Below are 20,425 nucleotides of genomic sequence, written 5' to 3'. Positions count from 1 at the left end.
TTGCCCTGTAAAATTGTGAATTTGGTCTTACGATTCTTTATGGAGCGTACCGGAGCCAACCTTACTAAACAGTCTTTCTGATTAAGTTATATAATATAGTTAGATAATAATGCTCCTCCCTATTAACCTCTTTGTTACATGGGAACGGCTCTTGTGCAAGCAAGCCAACACAGAGACCTTATAGTTCAGGTCCTGAACCCAGATCAACCCGTGGATTGGGTGGTCACAAACCGTTGTCACGGATTTCATCCCTTTCTTAAGAGGTTAGTGCCTTGGGTGAGCGACCCAAGCACCTTCGTACGTACAGCACCGTCCCTATTTCCCAAGTAGGTACCGGAGCGGTTGGCACACTGATTTCCTGTTAGCTCTAACTAAATTCAACTACCAACTCTCCTCCCTGGTGACAGAACTATAGGTACACTCACTTCCCGACGTCGAAGCGTCTCTGCAGTCCCATTATCCTATATAACCTAGCCGAATAGTCAGGATAATAGGTAGGTGTGAAATACCTATCAAACTGCTTAATTCCATTTATTCCCGTTTTCAAATGTTAGTACAATGCAACCCGTTTTAAAGTATAAAAAATTAGTTTATTAGAAACTTGCTTTTACATGGAAAGTGGAACAGTACAGGACTTACTTTGCGTCTGATAATTCCGTGTTATTATTTATTTTTTTTATTTTTCGTAGATTATTACTAAGAAAACTTGTATTGCAACAACATGTTACTTGCTAGGTGCTAATTGACTTGATAAATGACTGAAGACAATTCTATGTATGTACACAATTATGTATTCTTTAGCTTCTAAATAAAATGATATCCTATTCTTTGATGCGATATTAGACAGAAGCCTGAAGACAAATATTACGATAAATAAAAAATGAAGAATGTAAAATTACGCCTTTAACTTATACTAAAAGGAAATAAGGGTAAATAAATGCTAAATCACGATAAATTCAAACAAAATAATGCGGTTGTGTAACCACAATTATATTATAGTTACTGATTGACTTCATACTTCTAAAGTTTAAATTGTGTACAGGGTGGAAATTTGTAATGCCACTTGAAAGGAAAGTACTTTAAATACTGGAGATAGAAATTTTTACGTAAAGGAAATATTCCTTTATTTTTAAAAAGAAACAATACTGCATTCAAAGATTTTCGAAAATTGCTAGACACACGCGGGAATCGAACCCGCTAAAATCTTTTAAAAAATGCACCCTGTACTTTTATTAAATCAATCGATAGGGTCAATTATAAGGATGAAATCTCTCTTACAAACCATGAAATCTGGAGTTATAAATTCAATAGGTCAAGTTAAAGCACTTTTACTCAAACGTCCATTAGATAACTTGTTAATTATCGTTGACGTCATTTATCCATTAAAATGACGAAGTACTATTTAGATAGAAGATTGCAATTTGCACATGTTTGTAATGCAGACTCTTTGGTCAGTGGCTTGAGGTAATTTAAATATGGAATGTTTGAAAATGGATTGTCTTTTGTTATTTCCATTTGATTGTTTTTTTTTGTTGGTACAAACGGCACAATCAGATGGACTGCGAGATCACCAGATCTCACCCCTTTAGATTTTATTTTGTGGGGATATGTTAAAAATCAAATTTACCCTAAATCCTATGCGAGTGTAAACGAGTTCAGAATACGATTTGTAATACGATTCATCACAACACGTTATTAAAAGTTACTCAAAATGAATTCGTTGAAAGATTAAATTTGTGTATCCAAGAAAATGGAGCTCATTTTATTAAAATACGTTAAGATTTCATGGTTTTTTTTTTTTTTCATTTAATTAACCAATTTTGTGAGAGAGATTTTATTCTTATAATTAACCCTATCGATCGATGCAATAAAAGTGCAGGGTGCATTTTTTTCAAATTAAAGCTGGTTCGATTGCCGCGCGTTGCTAGAAATTTTCGAAAATCTATGAATGCAGTTTTATTTCTTTTAAAAAAATACACGAAAGTTTCCATTAAGTAAAAATTTCTATCTCCAGTATTTAGAGTACTTTCCCTCCAGATGGCATTACAAATTTCCACCCGGTATATAGTGAAGTAGGAAGTTTTATGATCACTACATGATCTTGTTTCTTATCTGAAGAACAATGTGCCTAGCTAGAACTTTAGACTAAAAATAATTTGGTTAAAAAATGTTTAATCTGCCTATTTACATTACACAAACACAAAAATATTTATCAATATAAAATTTTGTCTAAAAATTATCTTAACTAATCCTTTGGTCTTCTTGACTCAAGATTCGATAAAATTCAACCATTTCGGTAAAAGTTATGTTATCGTGCAAGTACAAACAAAGCACAGAGAGTATATAAATTACATCAACATAATGACTAATCTGTACTGATATAAATGTATGTTACGGCAAATACGATGGCATTAAAAATTGTATCAAATGTTAACAAAACATTCCTGCACCAACTCATAGAATATTTTATCTATCAAAGCCATCTAGCCGACTCTTATCATAATTTGTAAAACATGATTTGTAATATAGAATGTTTTAAAAATTTTGTTAACTTCGATCAAAAGCAACCTATGTACCTATTCTGCGACAGCGTTTCAAGGCATCCGGGCGTCGAGGATTTAAAACCAGTACTTATGTTGAATGGTTTTAGATAAATAGCAACAACGTCTCTTTCAAAATTGTTGGAATACAAAACAAATATGAGTACGATGAATTTCTATAGAATCCCATAAGAAGATTTATCCAGGTCAAAAGCACGTAAATATTTCTTTTTTTTAACAGTAAGATCACGCGCGACTAAAATTAGACGGAGTAGCTGCTAGTAGCCAGTCGATTATAGGCTGGTAGTTCCGCTGCATCCATTGCACATTGGCCTCTGTTCGTTCAAGCACCTGTTGCACAGGTCTTCCTAAATCGCTGCCAGACTCGTTGATGAAACGTTTCAACTGGAAAAATAACAAATTATTTCATAAGAAATGAACTCTGTGGTTAAGCATTTAAGTACTCTGTGCGTAACATTAGAAGTATGTACTGTATTGACCAGTTTGCCACCCTTACAGATGGAATATTTTGTTCAAATTCAAATGAGACTAATACTGTGGTACCCACTTTCCAACAAAAAAGAATCATCAAAATCGGTTCACAAAAGTTGTCACGTATGTATATACAAATAAAATATACAAGAAAAAAAACATACAGTGGAATTGAGAACCTCGTCTTTCTTTCAAAGTCGGTTAAAAAGAATATTTAATTCACACTTTCAGTTTATTTAGAATACGTTCTCTAAACTGGTTCTGACTTGGGTGTGCTACGTAGTGTAAACTGAAGTTCTTATAAATATAATTTAATTGATGGAATCAATTCTGAAGATCGTGTACAAATCTATGTTAACAAAAATGGAAGTAAATTAATTTGCTGTACTAATAAGGGTTCACAGATGAGCAAATTAATTTACTTACTTCAATTTTTATTGACGATCTTTTATTAAAGTAGTACAGTTAAAGCTTTTTCTAATATTTGTTATCATATTTTCAATATTTACCTCGTCATACTCATGTGGCTGATTTGATCTCCTCGTCACAGCTTTCACGATAGAGTTGAGAGTGGATATTGAACCGATGCTGTGTAGAAAATAAACAATTTAAACAGTGATTTTCGATTGGATACAGTCATAACTGATATAAAAAAAAGATGTTTTAAAAATATAGTCAAGCAAACTGCTTGAAAGAGAAATCATTCAAGTTCGTACATTTTTTCATAATACTCAGTTAAAATGTAGTAACAACCACCAGTCTCTACTGGTAGTTGTTACTAAGAAGTAGTCTCAAGAAGATAGAAAATTTTGAATAAATAATATTTATGTACTATAGCGATACGAACTAATCCTTAATTCTCTGCCAGTTAGCCCTGACGAAACCGAAAGCCAAAGGCTGGCCGATCGCAGAGCCACCCACTGCGGAGAATACTCGAACTGTATCTTGCTTTCGAATGAACGAGTCGTTTCGCAAAGACATCTCTAGGTATCTGAAATGACGAAATACAGTACAAATATACAGTAAAGAAGGAACAATCAAAAAACGTAATAAAATAAAATATACAAGATCCAAGCACAAACACAAAGGCCCTTTTTTTTGAAGACAGAGGAGGTCTAGCTAATCATAAACCTTACGGAAAATCTTTCAATTCATCTTTTTTAAATGAGCAGAATTTACCAAAGTAATAAAACCGCTAACAATAACGTTCGTTATAGTCACAGACCAAAGAAATACTGTTATAATTGTCAGTCGTTTTGTAACAAATTTCATAGGAATCTGTGAATAAACATGTAAATTTACATAATAGTTAATATTTTTCAAACCTATATAGTAAATATGGAGCTCTTGTACAGCCCAATACGGATAGTAATAGCTCTCGTTCAGAAGGTGCACTGGCCACCTTGAATCTCTCCCACGCAAAGTTCCACTCCCGCGTGCCACCAGCTTGTACACCAACACAGTAGACTGTATTTCGGATATCCGCATGGATACTGGAAAAATACCAAATAATAATCTTCCAAAGACTAAATAGATTTTTTTTTTACCCTCCTTTTTGCGATACCTCTCGTGAAACTTTGAATTTCGCCGTAATCTTTTTATATAACAAGTTAATTTCACAATGTCGTCTTTTTAGCTACTTCATGGTCTTGTTTTCATAAAAAAATATCGGGATAAGAGAGGAAAGTAACTTACTCATTAAACTTATCAGGATTTGGCGTAAACATCCAATTGGTGTACATCCGTACAGAATGCTCGAAACAGTCGGGGTGCTCTAGATGGCAAGCCGTGGCCAGCATATCGGCTCGGTGTTGAGCTCGAACTACGCTATCGTTTGGGGCCACATTCCAGCCTAAGTCTTTTACCACGCCGTCAACGAGACTTAGGACATATCGCTGAAAAATGCAATAACTTATCTGAAATATTTCTTATTCATTCAATATGACGTAATGAAATTGAAAATAGGTCCATAACTGGTAGAAAGTGTACTAGTATATGTTATAAAAATGTCAAAGAATCACACCAGTGACCTAGGTGACTAGGTGACAGTACGGAACACTCAGACCAGAACTAATTTAGAAACGTTCATTTTCCAATTGGTCTTATCGGGAATCGAACCCGTGTCCTCCACGCGCCTACAATGCAAACCGTATAGCCAAGGAGGCCATCAAATGATGTCTGCACGTGGGTTAAATACCTAGCTAAAAGAAAAATATTAATCCAGTTCATTTATCTGTACCCTGACCCAAATTTACTAAAGAAGATACCGACCTGAAAGAATGTAGGAAAACTAGAACTTATTCATAAGACACAGCGTTGTTTGTGAGTGACATGTACAATTTTTTTCAAGAGAAGATATTAAATAATAAATAAAATATACCTATAGAAAACACATTCAAAAAATTACTAGAAGGCATCGTTTTTGCACGTAGACGGTGTACCAGCCACCACTATACAGACCACGCAATATACAGCCAACAGCTAGTAAGGCGGTTAATGCAGTAATGAAAATAATCATTTTCTTGTAAATCTCGAATTACATATAGCAGACAGTGAGACTGTTGTAACCAGGGCTGTTGTAACTGTTGTAATAATTCATTCAAAATCATTTTTGAAAGTTTATCAGTAATTGCAAGATACTTTGCAGACTGCTGGGGTTTACAGTTTCGAACTGCGCTTCTACTCGTTCAGAATTCAATTAAATTAAAACACTATGCAACACATTTTAATGAAATAAGTAATTAACAGATTCAGGTGTTACTTTGCAGAAATCCGTGTTAATAAAAATGGAAGTATATTAATTTGCTACTCCTCGAACCCAAAACGATTTGAATTTGGGTTCGTTGAGTCGCAAATTAATTTATTTCCATTTTTATTAATGAAATAATTCTGAGTGTACATTTAGGAACACTTTAACCACGAGAAACGCACGATATGTTTTACAAGAAAGAAGCCCCTTGAAAACGATGATTAACTCAGAAACATTAGCATTATAGAGACAGAAAGATACCAACAGAAAATTAGATCTGATATATACTTGTAATCCGGGTGGATACTAGGTTAATCGTTATCATTTATATAGACACTCTTCGATATAATAACATTATATACTTAGGTTTACTAGGTTTATATTATATACCTATTACAAAATACCGCAAACAAAAATTTTCCATTACACCGAATTTATCAATTATTTACCGATAAATATCATCACCAAGTTTATGATTAATAAATAATCTATAACTTACAACATAATTATTAGCACAAATTATCGCTAAATCGTCGCTTCTGAATTTTAGTTTAATACAAGCAGCGCCATCTCTGTATTTGTTCGAGTACTATATGTAAGAAACAGAATTATAACAAATATTGTAGGTTACAGGGATAAGTTAAAATGGGTACCTTATATTCCAAATAATAAGCTCCTTTCGACAACATGGTATCAATGTATCCAAGAGCAACAAGTCCTGATTTCCAAGGGATGTAACTTCTCTCATGACTCAAGTAGCTGATTACATTCAGAGCCGTCGTGTAGTCCAAACGACCAGTCAGAGCAAGGTTCATAGCATCGTCGACGATCTGTGCACGATTGATTGGATGGATCTCTTGGAAGCGATTTGGATCATTCAAAACCTTGATTAACATTTGCCAGTTATGATTGTCGTAGTTAATACGGTAAAAACCTGAAAAAAAAATTGTCAATTGTGTATTGAACTTGTCACCCTTCGAAGTCGAATATTTTCTTCAAGTTTAAATGTCACCACTATGAGGTACCCCCTTTCCAACAAAAAAATTATCGAAATCCGTTCACAAATGTCGGAGTAAACGAGTGGGTTACCTATCAGTAGTCCGAAATGACATTTTCCAGAAATAACATTTGGTCGAAATTTCATAACCTCGAAAGTAATTTTGAGAGGAAAATGTTTTTTCTTTTAAGCCTAACTTAACCTAACCTAACCTAATCGTGTTCTTGCGATACACATTCAACATATCCTGAAAGAACAACTGTTTCGTTATAATTCGGTTTTCGGTGTAATGAAAATTCGAAGAAACGTTATTTCGGACAAAAACATTTTGACTTTGTCATAGGTTACCTCGAGTAATGGTGGCACTTTACATGGCTCTTTGAATTCGCTATTAGATATTTGTTGGATTTTGAAAAATACATGACGTACAGACACACTGACAAATATGACCGTCTAGACATGGAATCAAATAAAAAAGATATAACCATAGCGTGGACGATTTACTTGCGTATTTGACTATTTGGCTCCTTTGATGTGCGTCGAGAAATGGACTTGGTGTTTGGTGTATTTGTCGAATAGGCAAACAAGACAAATATTTTGGCACACATGCTATCTACACACACGGTACGGTTGTTTGCTAAATATATCAAATACGTAAATACAAATAGCCATGTGAAGTCCCACAATAACATACAAACAAAAAAAAAACATACAGACGCATTGAGAAACTCATATTTTGAAGTCATTTAAAAATGGCTCGAACACTGCTCATCTGACATAGATCATCTTAATACATCACTTAGGTAACACTTATTGTAGCTTATAATCAAAATGCAATTTATTGGGGTCGAACAGGCCGGGTCTGAGGTTCGGAAACTCGAGATTTTTTTTTATAATATCGAGGGACTTTATATAATAAAAAGTCGGGTCGCCGACCTAGAGACAGCGATCATGCGATCACCGCTATGGGTCGTGATTGGTTCAGCAGCTGTACATTGCCGTCCAGCGAGGCAATGCTACCAGCATAATGGAAACTTTTCAGCCGGGATACATTTTTTTGGGTTAGGAATATTAGAAGCCGATGAGCTCCTTGTGAAAAAGTTCGTCCAAGTAAGTACCTACCTTATCAGTTTGTGCCACCAAACAGGAATGCCAGCATTACTGTGTTCAGATTGTCAAGGGCAAGAGTGCTGGTGAAATAACAGGCACATGGGACTTGTCAACTAATGTCTCAGGGTGTCGGGCGCAGTGGCAGTGCCCCTCAAATTTTTGCGATTTAAAGCTCTGAGTGGCACTTCAACCGTTGTAGACATGCGTGTAGCTTACCATCAGGCGCACGACGACTTGTTCGTACCGTCACTTGATTTTATAAAATAAAAAATTACGAAATCTCCTGTAAATTCCATTTTTTGTATATTAGTACCTACTGACGAAGCCGTCGTAGTGCTGATCTTTCGGTTGTAAATTTAATTATTTTACATGTAATTTGTTAACCTATGAAATATACTACATATTTGACTTAACATTTAATAAGCAAACCCACCTGTTTGTTGAATATTCGCTATGAACCAGTCATTTTTATTGGCCGTGATATTTTTCATTGTTACGGTCTTCTCCCCGCGCATCCAGAACTTTGGCCTCGTCGCCTTGAAATCTTTTTCCGAAGCTGTAGTATAGGAGACGGGGATCCACCATACAGAAGATTTTTCATTGTTATCTGTGTTGTTGATTAGTACAAAACGTTCCTGGTAAAGTATAAGGCATATATATATAGGGCTGGCCAGAATATCCTTGCTATGAATGAAAAACGTTTATAAAATTTATTTCAAACTTTATTAGAATATGCATTGGCTACATCTACTATTTGTTTCCTTTTTTCGGGCAATAAATTGATTATTTTAGAATTTCTCGAAATTTGTAGAAAATGTTCTAGTCTTAAGAAATTCTAATGAACTTGAGCACGCTGGAAATTGTTTGAGTTTATAGTACGGACTTTTAAGCCAACTCATTATTAAGTTGCGTTCAAAATTTAGAATACCTAGAAATATTAACTTAACGTAAATTTTGAAACTATAATAACACTGAATTTCAAATGGTACGTAAAAGTCGTATTGAATTTATAATAGATGCTGCTGGATTTCAGGCCTTATAAATTTGTACAGAGCATCTCATATCTCTCTGTCTCTCATATTATTTTTTTATCGTATATTATATTTTAAATCGTCTATCGAATCTGTTTTATTACATTTTTAATCCATTCATAATATAGCAGAGTGGTGTGATAAGGTCTAATACTGACCTTCTAGGATACTCGTTCACACCATAGATTCCCTTTTAACTAGTTTAACGGTTTAATTTATCAGATAAACAACAAAATTTTATCAAATCCCGTATTAGACAAGCTTGACGTCTTTTAATAAATTTGGTCATGCCTCATTTCCTGTGAGATATACATTTAATCATTTTCATGGATTATGATAAACATCGCAATTGTAATCCCCTGACATCAATTTTTTTACCACTACTTCGAGAACAAGGTGTCGAGACAGCCTTGCTTTGTGAAAATGAAGGTTTGACAATGTCAACGAACAAACCTGACTGAACTGAATGGTTCCAGTATCGTAATTCCTGACAACATTAAGGACAGGAAATCCAGTTTGTAATGTCCAAGAATCCATAACAACAGCCACATCGGTATCGAAATCACCCACAGAACGAGCAGCACTGGTCAAAGCATTCCAAAGATCTTTCTGCTCAGCATTGCCAAATTTCTTCGCGTTCAAATAGTCTGTGATCCCCGTGTTGAATACATCATCGGTCAGGAAATGATTCATCATACGTAAGATTGCTGAGCCTGTGATTGTACAAAATAAAGTATTTAAAAAGTAACTGTAATATGGTAATCGATTCCGTGGCCGAACGGTTACCATGCCGGACTGCCACTCAGAGGTCCCAGGTTCGATTCCTGGGCCGGGAGAAATATTTGTATAGCCTACATTTATTCCTCTCGTAAGTTTGAGTGTAACTTGTGGTTGTCTATATGTGTGTCCATGGAACCCGCGACACAGGGTTTCCCTAGCGCGGGGCTATGTTGAGTGTGTGCGTTATTATTAAAAAAAAAGTGCTGAGTTCTTCCAAAAAGCTTAAGCTGTAATAACCGTTTTTCTGTAACTACAACGATTAAGGTAGCTAGCCTTGGCGCCCCTTCTCAAATTTATACCCTATATATATATTCTTAGGGAGATTGATTCGTGTCCAATTCTTCAACTAGATACGAATCAATCACACTCTATGAAGCTCTACACTATATTTGTCCCCTATTCATACTTGTACTTTTTATATCTATAAAATTATACATCACGCTTTATTTTATTCCAAACCTTACCCTTTCCATACGAAATCTTATCAAAAATAGCGCCTATCTCCTCTGGATTCCCGACTTCGACAGAAATCTGATGCGAAGATGTGAGCGCGTCAAGTTTGAATACGCTCTGCACTTCGTTTAAAACGAATATCTCCATCAGCTTCCATGACTCTTCCACCTGAAGTGACAAGTTAACAATGATTTGAATTATAAAATATTTCCTGGTGTGGTTAAAAATATTATGTTGTGGTTTATTATTATTTTATTATTTGCGGGGTTCCTAACACAAGTAATTTTTCCTTACAAGCAGCCCCAACACCGGACACTGAAATTATTTTGATCTAGTAAATAATTGTTGTTAAAAAAAATTATATTATTTGTATTATAATTGTTCAGGTGTAAAGCAAATTTATTAAGTACTTTATAAATTAGCTTGTTGTGTAAAAAACCTATACCATTTAATTGGTTTAGCTTTAAATATTATTTAGAAATGGAAAATCTGAAAAACCACATTTTTTTAAAAGAAGTATTCTACTTCAACTTCAACTTTTGTATCTATGGCTCCGTCGTTTTGCGCGACAATTTCGCCCATTGACTTACAATTATATGGACGTCGGGTCCGCGCTAAAAAGTGTCCACACTTGTAAGGCGCTAAAATCGTATACAGAGCGCGACACTCCGCTTTAGTCTTCATTTGTTCTACGGACAGCGCGATACTGCGATGACATAACAATTTAAATTTCGAATAGGTTGACTTGGGACATATTTTTCGTTGTTTTTGTATTAGACCCGTCGTCCATTTATTTGTAAGTCAATGATTTCGCCAATCAATTTTTCAAGTAAACCATGTGTCAATCATAACGTGTCAAACACAACAACAGTAAAGCAAATGAGACTGACACTGTCCATTTAATTGCCTTCAAATCTTTTTTAGTTTTCTGCGCATCCTAATTAAAATTGGGCACTCACAGCATCAACAGCGACATATTCAACATACGATGCAAATCCTTCATTCAGCCAGATGTCGGACCACCATGCTGGAGTGACCAAGTTGCCGAACCATTGATGTGCAATCTCGTGCGCTACCACCGACGCCACACGCGCCTTTGCTGTCGTTGGAGATGACCCTGTCTCGTATAGCATTGCTATTTCTCTGTAACAGGCAGATAGATTTTATTAAATAAATAGCTAGTAAGCTAGCATACTTGTTTAAAATATCTCAGTATATTGGTTAGTGTCCCCGAATTTGAAACCCAGTAATTGGTATAAGTGTTGTCTGTTTTGAACATACTCTTGTGTAACGCAAAGCCTCTAATGACTTTTAGAGAAGAGGAAAATGGGTTTTATGAAACGTGACATTTATAATGTGTTTATAATTGTTCACATTTGATGACGGTTAATAGAGACGAAGGGTTATAGAATAAGCCTGCGCCAACTCAGAATAATAATAAATAACAAAACCATGCTAAAGGCGCCTTCCAATTAGACGCTTATAGAAGCAATGCAGTGGCGCAACTGTGGCGCGGCAGCGGCACGTACTGCGCTTCCAGATATTGTATGATAATTAAATAAGCATAATAATGATTTATAGCGTTATCGCCGAGACAAAATGAGTTTAAAATTACAAAACAATAAACTTAAAAGTACAATACAATAACTTAAATGCACAAGTTTAACTTACAATAATAATAATAATATATGCGTGTAATACGCAAAAAAAAGGCGTGTAGCTACGGACGGAAAATACGGCCTGTAGCGCTGGTTCCCAGCATGCCCAATAAGAGTTAAACACGTGCTCGAGCGCAAACAATACGTACATACATAACTTGTTTGTGACATTTGGTATATACTACAATATTTACACTACATATACATATAATATGAATAAATAAATAAATAAAACGGTAATAAAAATAGTGGCGCGGCTACTGTGCCTCAGACACACCACTGCATTTCTTCTATAAGTGTCTAGTTTTTTAGGCGCCTTATAGTCAATTTAGAAACTTTTGTTCAAGCGAGACTCGTTTTGGATCCGACAGACAAACTGTATACACAAATTAGTATGACTATTAAGCTAAAAAAAGGGTAATAGAATCTTATTGACCTTTAAAAATTATTTTTTTAAATTAATATATTAAATTTAGAAGAGAAATTAAAGAGCTAGGAATAAAATCGCTGCGTCGAATACGTACGTACATAAATGTTATGTACGATATTTTTTATTAGAAATATTATTATTGTTAGCCGATCACAATCTAACAATAGGTAAAATAACATAATGGAATCACTGTAGTTTAATAAAAGAATGGGGTGGGTTGCGTGATTGGGCGCCACAACGGCGTCTCATCTCAGGGTGTCAATGCTTGAATGGTGCAAGTCATGGACGAACTATTGACAACAATTATCAAGTAAACTACAAATTATGTAGCTAGATAGTGCGTGAATCGATGTGAGTGATATAGAAAATGTCACTAAATGGTTAAATTAACATGTAATATTTAAAATTAAGACGACGAGGACAAGCTGTGCACAGACAGTAATAAATGACTACAAGAAAAGCCTAACTTTTTTTTACTGATCTTGACATAAGTATTATTTTATTTTATTTTTATAAAATACTAAATGATGGAACGAATAAATCGCTTGCCTGGTGGTAAGCGACATACCTGTCCATAGCAGTTGCAGAGTCTGTCAGAGCATTTTAAATTTAAAAGATTTAAGACACTGCTACTGTGCCCGTCGCCCCAAGACATAAAGTTGACAAGTTCCTTGTGCCTGTAATTTCACCAGCACCCTTCAAAACCGGAACGCAGTAATGATCACATTACTACTTGACGGCAGAAATAGGTAAAGTGGCAGTACTTCACTGGACGAACTCTTTCACAAGGAGCTATACTATTTCGAATCGAAAGTAACGCTTTTATCAAAGGTTGTAATTCTATATAACCTACTTTGAGCGTAAGCAATAACATGCTTTACATGTTTAATTTACTACATTTCAATAATACTTCTCTTAATTACAGGCAATCAATCGCAAATCACCTTCATACATGAATATAGGTATTTATTGCTTAATATTTTGGGATTTTACGTTGCTTACTTCGGTTCTCATTGATAATAACGAATTTGTTTTAAATCTTAGTTAAAAATATGCCTTTCCTCTATGAGTACTTGTTCAAAATTTACAGAGAGATTACGTTTTATATATTTTTTTATTATTAAAATTAAGAATTGTATAACAACAGGAAAATTGCAAATTTTTTAGTATGAAATTTATGACGTATGTTATTTTATTCACTATCTAATGGAGTAAAAGACATATTTGCCAAAATTCAAACTATGCCATTCTACCATTTGGAGTGTGATGTGATAATGTCTGTTTAAAGGTAAGTTTCACTTAGTACAATTTTAATAAAAAAGAGAATATTTATTCTATTATTGCCAAATTAAATGATTTGGGAAACACATGTACGACAGAGAAAAATTCAGTATAAAATACTTGAAACATGTCGACACAATGATTTAACGTATATGAGCTCTTTGATGATTTTTCGTAATGAAAAAACACAAAATTTTAATTATCTTCAGTAGCCAATTCGTTCAGATGTATTCAAAATGTGATGCTGGAGACCGATACTGAGAATACCTTGGACCACTAAAGGTACGTTTCTCAGCTTTAAATTGAGACTCGATTGTCCACCATATGCTACGAACGTATTCTTTCACATTTCGGCCACATGATGCATGGAGGCGAAGAAAATTTGGAGAAAGTGATTGTAGTTGGAAAAACGTAAGAAAGACGAGTTCGAGACCGTGTACCAACAAAATGGAGCGACCAAGGGAAAGAGTTTCGCTTATTCCAAATATGTTAATAACTCAAGCTCGTTGAAAATGGCGATTACATTAGTTATATTAAGCAGGGCAGTAATTTTGTATTTACCTCGACGTTTCGGACGTGTTGCAACATCCGTAGTCTTGTAACACGTCCAAAACGTCGAGGTAAATAAAATATATTTATACACGATTAAGTCTCGATATTAAATACTATTAAATAATGATTTTTAATAAGTTCCAGCTTTGAGGGATTTAAGACATTATCCCTTCAATTTAAATATAGCCCTCAGTCTAAACTATAGCTTCACATTTCTTGAAATTCTTCTTAAAATTTCCTATTAAAAGGTAGAAGTATAATTCATCAATTAAATTATTCAGTACTGTAGTATAAAGGTGTAGATAATTATCCAAAAGTAAACAAATTTCGGTAGGACTAGCACGACAAAACGCGACTTGCGCGAGAGTGACATAAAGCGAGAGACACTGCAATCATCGCTTAAAAATCTCAGGCTGTCGATCTCGCGCACGTCGCGCCCAGTCCTGCTGAAGGTCTAGCACGACTGGGCGCGACGTGCGCGAGATCGACATAAAGCGGGAGATCTCTATGCGAGAATATAAGTATCTCGCGCTTTATGTCGCTCTCGCGTAAGTTACGCCCTTTCATGACAGCCCTACAGATGTCATTTGGTTAAGCAATACAATAAAATACAATACAATATTTAGTATTGAGTTTCATACGTCGTATTACTGCTGTACTTTTTAATTTTATCGCATGTTATTAGCTGCCATCTCTTTAAAGGGCTGGATTTTAGGTTGTGAAAAAAGAAAGTTGTGATACGTGTTATTAAACATGTTTAATTAAATATTTATATTATATATTTAGTACTGTTTTAAACAGGTCGTTCGAAATATTGTCTACTACCTGAAAATATTATCATATATGTATATAGAACCATTTCCAAAAAGTTAATTACAATTTTACAATAAGTAACCATATAATGCCTCATAAAATACTACATTACGGTTTGTTTACATTTAGTGTATTACCTAAGCCTTTGTAGTTTATGAAAAGTCATGGTAATTTTTTTTTATTGACGCTAACGCTCGTAACTCAAAAAAAAAACTCAATAAGCACATCCCATTACACCCAAATGATGGATGGTGCGACCAACTAATTTGATGTCGCGTCTTTCTCGATATACTATTGATCATATGACTTCATTAAACTTTATATTACAAGTACTTGTAAATTGAAACCACTTTTTGGCGAAATTTTTTTCATAAAAACAGATTTAAAATACTAGACTTTCAAAATAGGAGGCATATGAAACAAAATGATAGTGACGGAGTGAAAATATTTGTGTTTTCCATCCGTTACTCTCATCTCTGGACTGTATTCGCACTTTCCATCAGGCGCGGTGCAGTCATTTTGCCGAGTCACAATAAAAAAAAAATCATTTACAAAATTTTTTATGTCATACTTCTTCTAAACTTTATTTTATATACTTTAAAAAAAATTATCTCAGGTCCCAGGATAAGTCCAGTCGCTCCCTCGTTAGATCTTAGTTATCTTTTCCATCCTTTAATTCCGATTTTTGTTCTCACTCCTTCACTGTTCATGCGGTCAGACTGTAGAATGCGCTTTCCATTACTGTTCATGATAGTAAATCCTAAGCTATTTTCAAAATGAGAGTTAAGGACCTAACAATAATGTATAACATATGACATTAAAAACCTAAAAGAATACTTTAGGGATTATGGAAATTCATGCAAACGTTATTTCGGGTAAATGTGTTTTCGGTCTTCTGATTCGTATAGCCGAGCCGTAGAAAGAGTACAACAATATTTGAAAGTATTACTAACATGTATTAAAAAATACTTTAATAAATACATTAGCATCAAAGCGACTCTATGAAATTTTTGTTCTAAATATTTCAAACGCTTGTGTTTCAAACAATTGAAATTGACGTGATGGGTCTCGTTCAGTCTTTTACGCAAGCAATGAGTCGGAAAGAGACAGTTAGCTATTTGATTATTTTGATTGCTTTTGTAATTTATATTTACGATTAATTTAAATATAAATTAAATACTATATATACTAGTGCATAAAATAACACTTTTAAATGATAACTATGATAACACAATGTAGTACTTATTGAAAATATGATATACCCTGTTTTTTTACTTTAGTTGAGTAATTTTTACAAGGTTTTACTACACAATACGGCATCACTGACAATCGCGTTGTCAGTCTAACAAACGAAGACTAAAGCGTGATTGACGCTCTGTGTACGATTTTAACGCCCTGTAAGTTCGGACACTTTTTAGCGCGGACCCGACGTCCATTTATTTGTAACTCAATGGTTAAGGAGCAATGTTTATCGAAGTCAAAGTCAAAGTCAAAGATTATTTATTCCATAGGTAAAATAAATTTACACTTGAAATCGTCACATTTAAGCTACTGCTCGTTCACTACGCTGACCTCCCTGAGAAGAACGAGCAAGAAACTCTAGGGATTACTCTTTTCAAATAAACTTAAATGCTATGGAATACACTTTGAATCAAATTTGTGTGGATTCTGGAGCCATGTCGTCTTTCCATACATCTTTATCTAACACGTAGTCTTCAATTTTGTAATATGATTTTTCAATCAAAATATTTTTAATGTAGTTTTTAAACTTAGGAAATTATAAACTTAATATATGCTCCTGAATCTTATTGTAAAAACGTATACAGTTCCCCATAAAAGAGTTGTTTACCTTGGTTAAACGAAATCGTGGTACCATGAGTTTGGACTTAGCTCTAAGGTTAATATTATGGATATCTTCTTTTTTATTGAAATTATGTATATTTTTACGAGCATATAAAATATTTGAGTAAATGTACTGTGATGCCACAGTCATGATACCAGTCTCCTTAAACTTTTCTCTGAGAGATACCCGAGAGCCTAGATGGTACACAGAACGAATCGCTCGTTTTTGTAATACAAATATGGTTTGAATATCTGCCGCTTTACCCCACATGAGAATCCCGTAGGACATTATACTATGGAAGTAACTAAAGTAAACTAGTCTAGCAGTACTAACATCGGTAAGCTCACGTATTCTGCGGACCGCGTATGCAGCGGAGCTTAATCTGCTGGCCAGAGACGATATATGTGGAAATCACTGAAGTTTACTATCTAAGGTCACTCCCAAGAAGACTGCTTTATTAATAAAGTCTAACTTTTCTCCATTTATTTCTATGCTTGGACTAGTCGATTTTATGTTAGGTAATTCAAATTTAACACATTTTGTCTTCTTGGCATTAAGCACCTTAGAGAGGGTATCGTTAATATGGTCATAGTTAATGTCATGTCTGTCTGTTTTAAAAATGAAGGATATGTCATCAGCAAACAACACTATTTCGCAATGGTCCTTAACAAAGAATGGCAGATCATTAATATAAATCAGAAATAAGAAAGGCCCAAGTATTGAGCCCTGTAGAATGCCCATTTTTACCGGAGAACCCAAACGACTCGAATCGACTGGTTCATCCATAGATTTAGTATATAGGTACTCATAGATCGGCAATGCAAGTGAAAGAGCGTTAGTATACACGAATGTTAGAACGAGATGGGTAGACGAGACCACTTCATTATACGCTGAACCTAGGGTCAGCTGACAACAAAACAAAATTCGTTTAATTTTGAAAAATAATTGGTTTTAAAATGTGAAATAGTGTTAAACGGATGTTTATTAGTCATGGTAACGTATTCAGTGCCCGAATGCAACTCGTCTAAAAAGGAAAACTCGCAGAATTGTACATTTCACATGTAAGACTATTTAAATTTTTAGGTGTCTAAAAGCACTACCACAATTTTTTTTTACATAATTATATCCGTAAAATTATACCATTCAAGTGCATTAATAACCCAAATGTATACGAATTCAATTAAAAAATATATCAAATACGTGAATTTCTGAAATTCGTAACCCCACTTTCATAGAGATCGACGCAATCGATAATATGTTATCGAGTAGTCATTTACTGAAAAAAAAGAAAGGCAAAGGCGTGGCTTGCATACAGCCGAAATCATCTTCATGCTTAATATTATTGAATCAGAAATTTCTGGTTTTAGTACTTTATATTTAGTTAATATTGCATTAGTGCATTATTTTTTGTATACATTAAAACTTATTAGAAAATATAGTATCAATTTAAATATAATATAAAATGATATTACTTTTTGACTCTCACATTATAGCGGCGTAATCTAACATCAATGTTCTTGTTGTCAGTAGAATAAATAGGTTCTTTAAAGAGAATGGCTTTAAGGGGAGAGAAAATTCAAAAAGAAAAGATGAATGGATTGTGTATGTGAAGAGAGTGAACAACGAGATGACGTGATGGAGATTAATGGATGAAGGAGACTTACTGCACCGATCCTGAATAATGGAATAAAGATTAGAGGTAGTCATGGTTCAAATCGACCTAGACTAGAAATGGCGTAAGCCACATTTCGAAAAATTTTTCAGGTGAGCATGTTTAAAGTTTTCACGGCTGTTTTAAAACGTTACGTATTTTAAATTCAACTTTTAAAGCTTAAACTTAATGAAAACAAAAGAAAAATTGGGATTCTAGGTGTCGATTACATTTTTTTTTTCACAAATTTGTTTTTTTTTCACACAAACCAACGTTTCAGACCCTTTAAAGGTTCCATGGTCACGACTAACACACACGAAAACGTTGGTTTGTTTGAAAAACAAATATATGCGAAAACAAATATATTCCATATGTTTCTGACAAGTGGCTCTGATGGCAAGAAAGCCATTAAATTTGTAACAAACGAATAGACAAATTCGTAAGATCGGCTTATTCGGTTTGTAGATCAGTTGGTAGATAGGTGGCCGTGGCATAGCAACAGGCACTAATCCGATCGAAGGAATTTTGTTGTTCGATCTTTGTATCAGTAATACGCACATATGTGATAAGAGGACTGCCTTGATGGCTGCCTTGATGGATGCATGGTAGCATTTGTCTGCTCAAGCTTGCGGTATGGTCTCATCATTTCGGGGAACTGTATACAGCTAAACCGTGTATTTGTTATTCAGAAAAAATGTGTCAGAGCTATATGTAGAGTAGGCCCGCTTGAATCATGAAGACTGCTTTTTAGAAAGCGAAATCTTCTAACGCTTTCCGCCATGAACGTATTTGAGGTATGCATGTTTCTTAAAAACAAATTTGGTCTTATTCACTAGAAAACGTGAAGTAGGTAATTTTTTAACCAGATATCCAAAACGCTTAGCTGGCCCCTCCCATAACACTACTTGCTTTTATAGGTATTTCTATAACATGTACATACAAATTTATAATGCTTTGCCTGCAGCTATCGCAGACTTACAAAAATATTTAAAAAAGTTATTTGGTTTGTTATGTGATCTGTGTTTATATGACATCAAAGATTTTTTTTAAATGAAAAGAAATTGACTTTTTGTTTGTTTTTGTGCTGTTTTTACATCTTTGATGTTGTTTATGATTATTGATGTTGCTATTTTTTGGCATTTTTACTTAATTTTATTTGATATTGCTTATTTGACAAATTATATCATTTTTATACAAATGATATAAATTTATGACATTATTTAACTTCAATTTAATTTTAATATTTGCTAGATATTTGTATAATAATTATAACAAATAATTGAATATCATGGTAGTAAAACATCGTGATATTCAACAAACCTAATAATTACAATTTCCTACTTGCCAAATATATTTAATAATATAAGGACAAAATAATTTAAAAATACTTTTGAGTACACACTCGCGCACACACTATGTTTATGTGAGTAAGGACTCTTTTATTCAGAACGAGCTCACAAAAAGTTTGCCTCATTTTGATTTATATAGATATATATACTCGTATCTGTCAATTGTTATTTACAATATTGTAACGACGCGACGGTTGTATTGACGTAACATTTGAATATCTATATATTGAAATGTTACGTTTACCAATAAGTATAATCATGAACTTAACATATGTTGAGTTACATACAACACTATTGTAATAGCAGTACGATATAATACGAGACCTCAGTTGCGACCGAAAAGCTGTTCACAAATCGAGTCAACGCTTAAGTTCGAAATGACGAAATGACAAAAACACCCTAATTGTGTTTACTCGAGCCTGGCCGTGAACTTACTAAAGCCGCCGCCGTTACGAAGATCGTCTCATGAATAATGTACAAACAAGCTAAGCGCTTCATGTTTAATGCCTTATAAATAAATATCGAGACCTTCAACTTGCGGAGACAGTGACAATGTTGTAAATTGAGGGTAATTACAAATGACTTTATATTCCTCTCCCTATATTTTACACATAGACAGGAGTAGGCACACACACACACGCACGCACGCACACACACACACACACACACACACACACACACACACACACACACACA

At 34.3% G+C, this 20,425-nt stretch overlaps 1 protein-coding gene across 1 annotated transcript in view; it reads right to left on the bottom strand.

The window, feature by feature from the left end:
* Nucleotides 1-2,074: 2,074 nt before the first annotated feature.
* Nucleotides 2,075-20,425, bottom strand: part of LOC113231799 (aminopeptidase N) — a 54,764-nt gene continuing 36,413 nt past the window's right edge. The window contains exons 5-14 of the mRNA XM_026466330.1: nucleotides 11,112-11,295; nucleotides 10,164-10,320; nucleotides 9,373-9,632; nucleotides 8,322-8,523; nucleotides 6,435-6,715; nucleotides 4,728-4,927; nucleotides 4,358-4,525; nucleotides 3,880-4,023; nucleotides 3,542-3,620; nucleotides 2,075-2,945 (exon numbers count right to left, since the gene is read on the bottom strand). Of these exons, the coding sequence (XP_026322115.1) occupies nucleotides 2,787-2,945; nucleotides 3,542-3,620; nucleotides 3,880-4,023; nucleotides 4,358-4,525; nucleotides 4,728-4,927; nucleotides 6,435-6,715; nucleotides 8,322-8,523; nucleotides 9,373-9,632; nucleotides 10,164-10,320; nucleotides 11,112-11,295 (1,834 nt within the window). The 3' untranslated portion in view covers nucleotides 2,075-2,786. The remainder of the gene's footprint in view (nucleotides 2,946-3,541; nucleotides 3,621-3,879; nucleotides 4,024-4,357; nucleotides 4,526-4,727; nucleotides 4,928-6,434; nucleotides 6,716-8,321; nucleotides 8,524-9,372; nucleotides 9,633-10,163; nucleotides 10,321-11,111; nucleotides 11,296-20,425) is intronic.

This window comes from Hyposmocoma kahamanoa, unplaced genomic scaffold (assembly GCF_003589595.1).
Source record: "Hyposmocoma kahamanoa isolate Upper Pololo Valley unplaced genomic scaffold, ASM358959v1 66, whole genome shotgun sequence".
In the NCBI taxonomy this organism is placed as follows: Eukaryota; Metazoa; Arthropoda; class Insecta; order Lepidoptera; family Cosmopterigidae; genus Hyposmocoma; species Hyposmocoma kahamanoa.
Note: the sequence above shows the minus strand (reverse complement) of the source record. Positions and strands in the feature narration are given on the sequence as shown.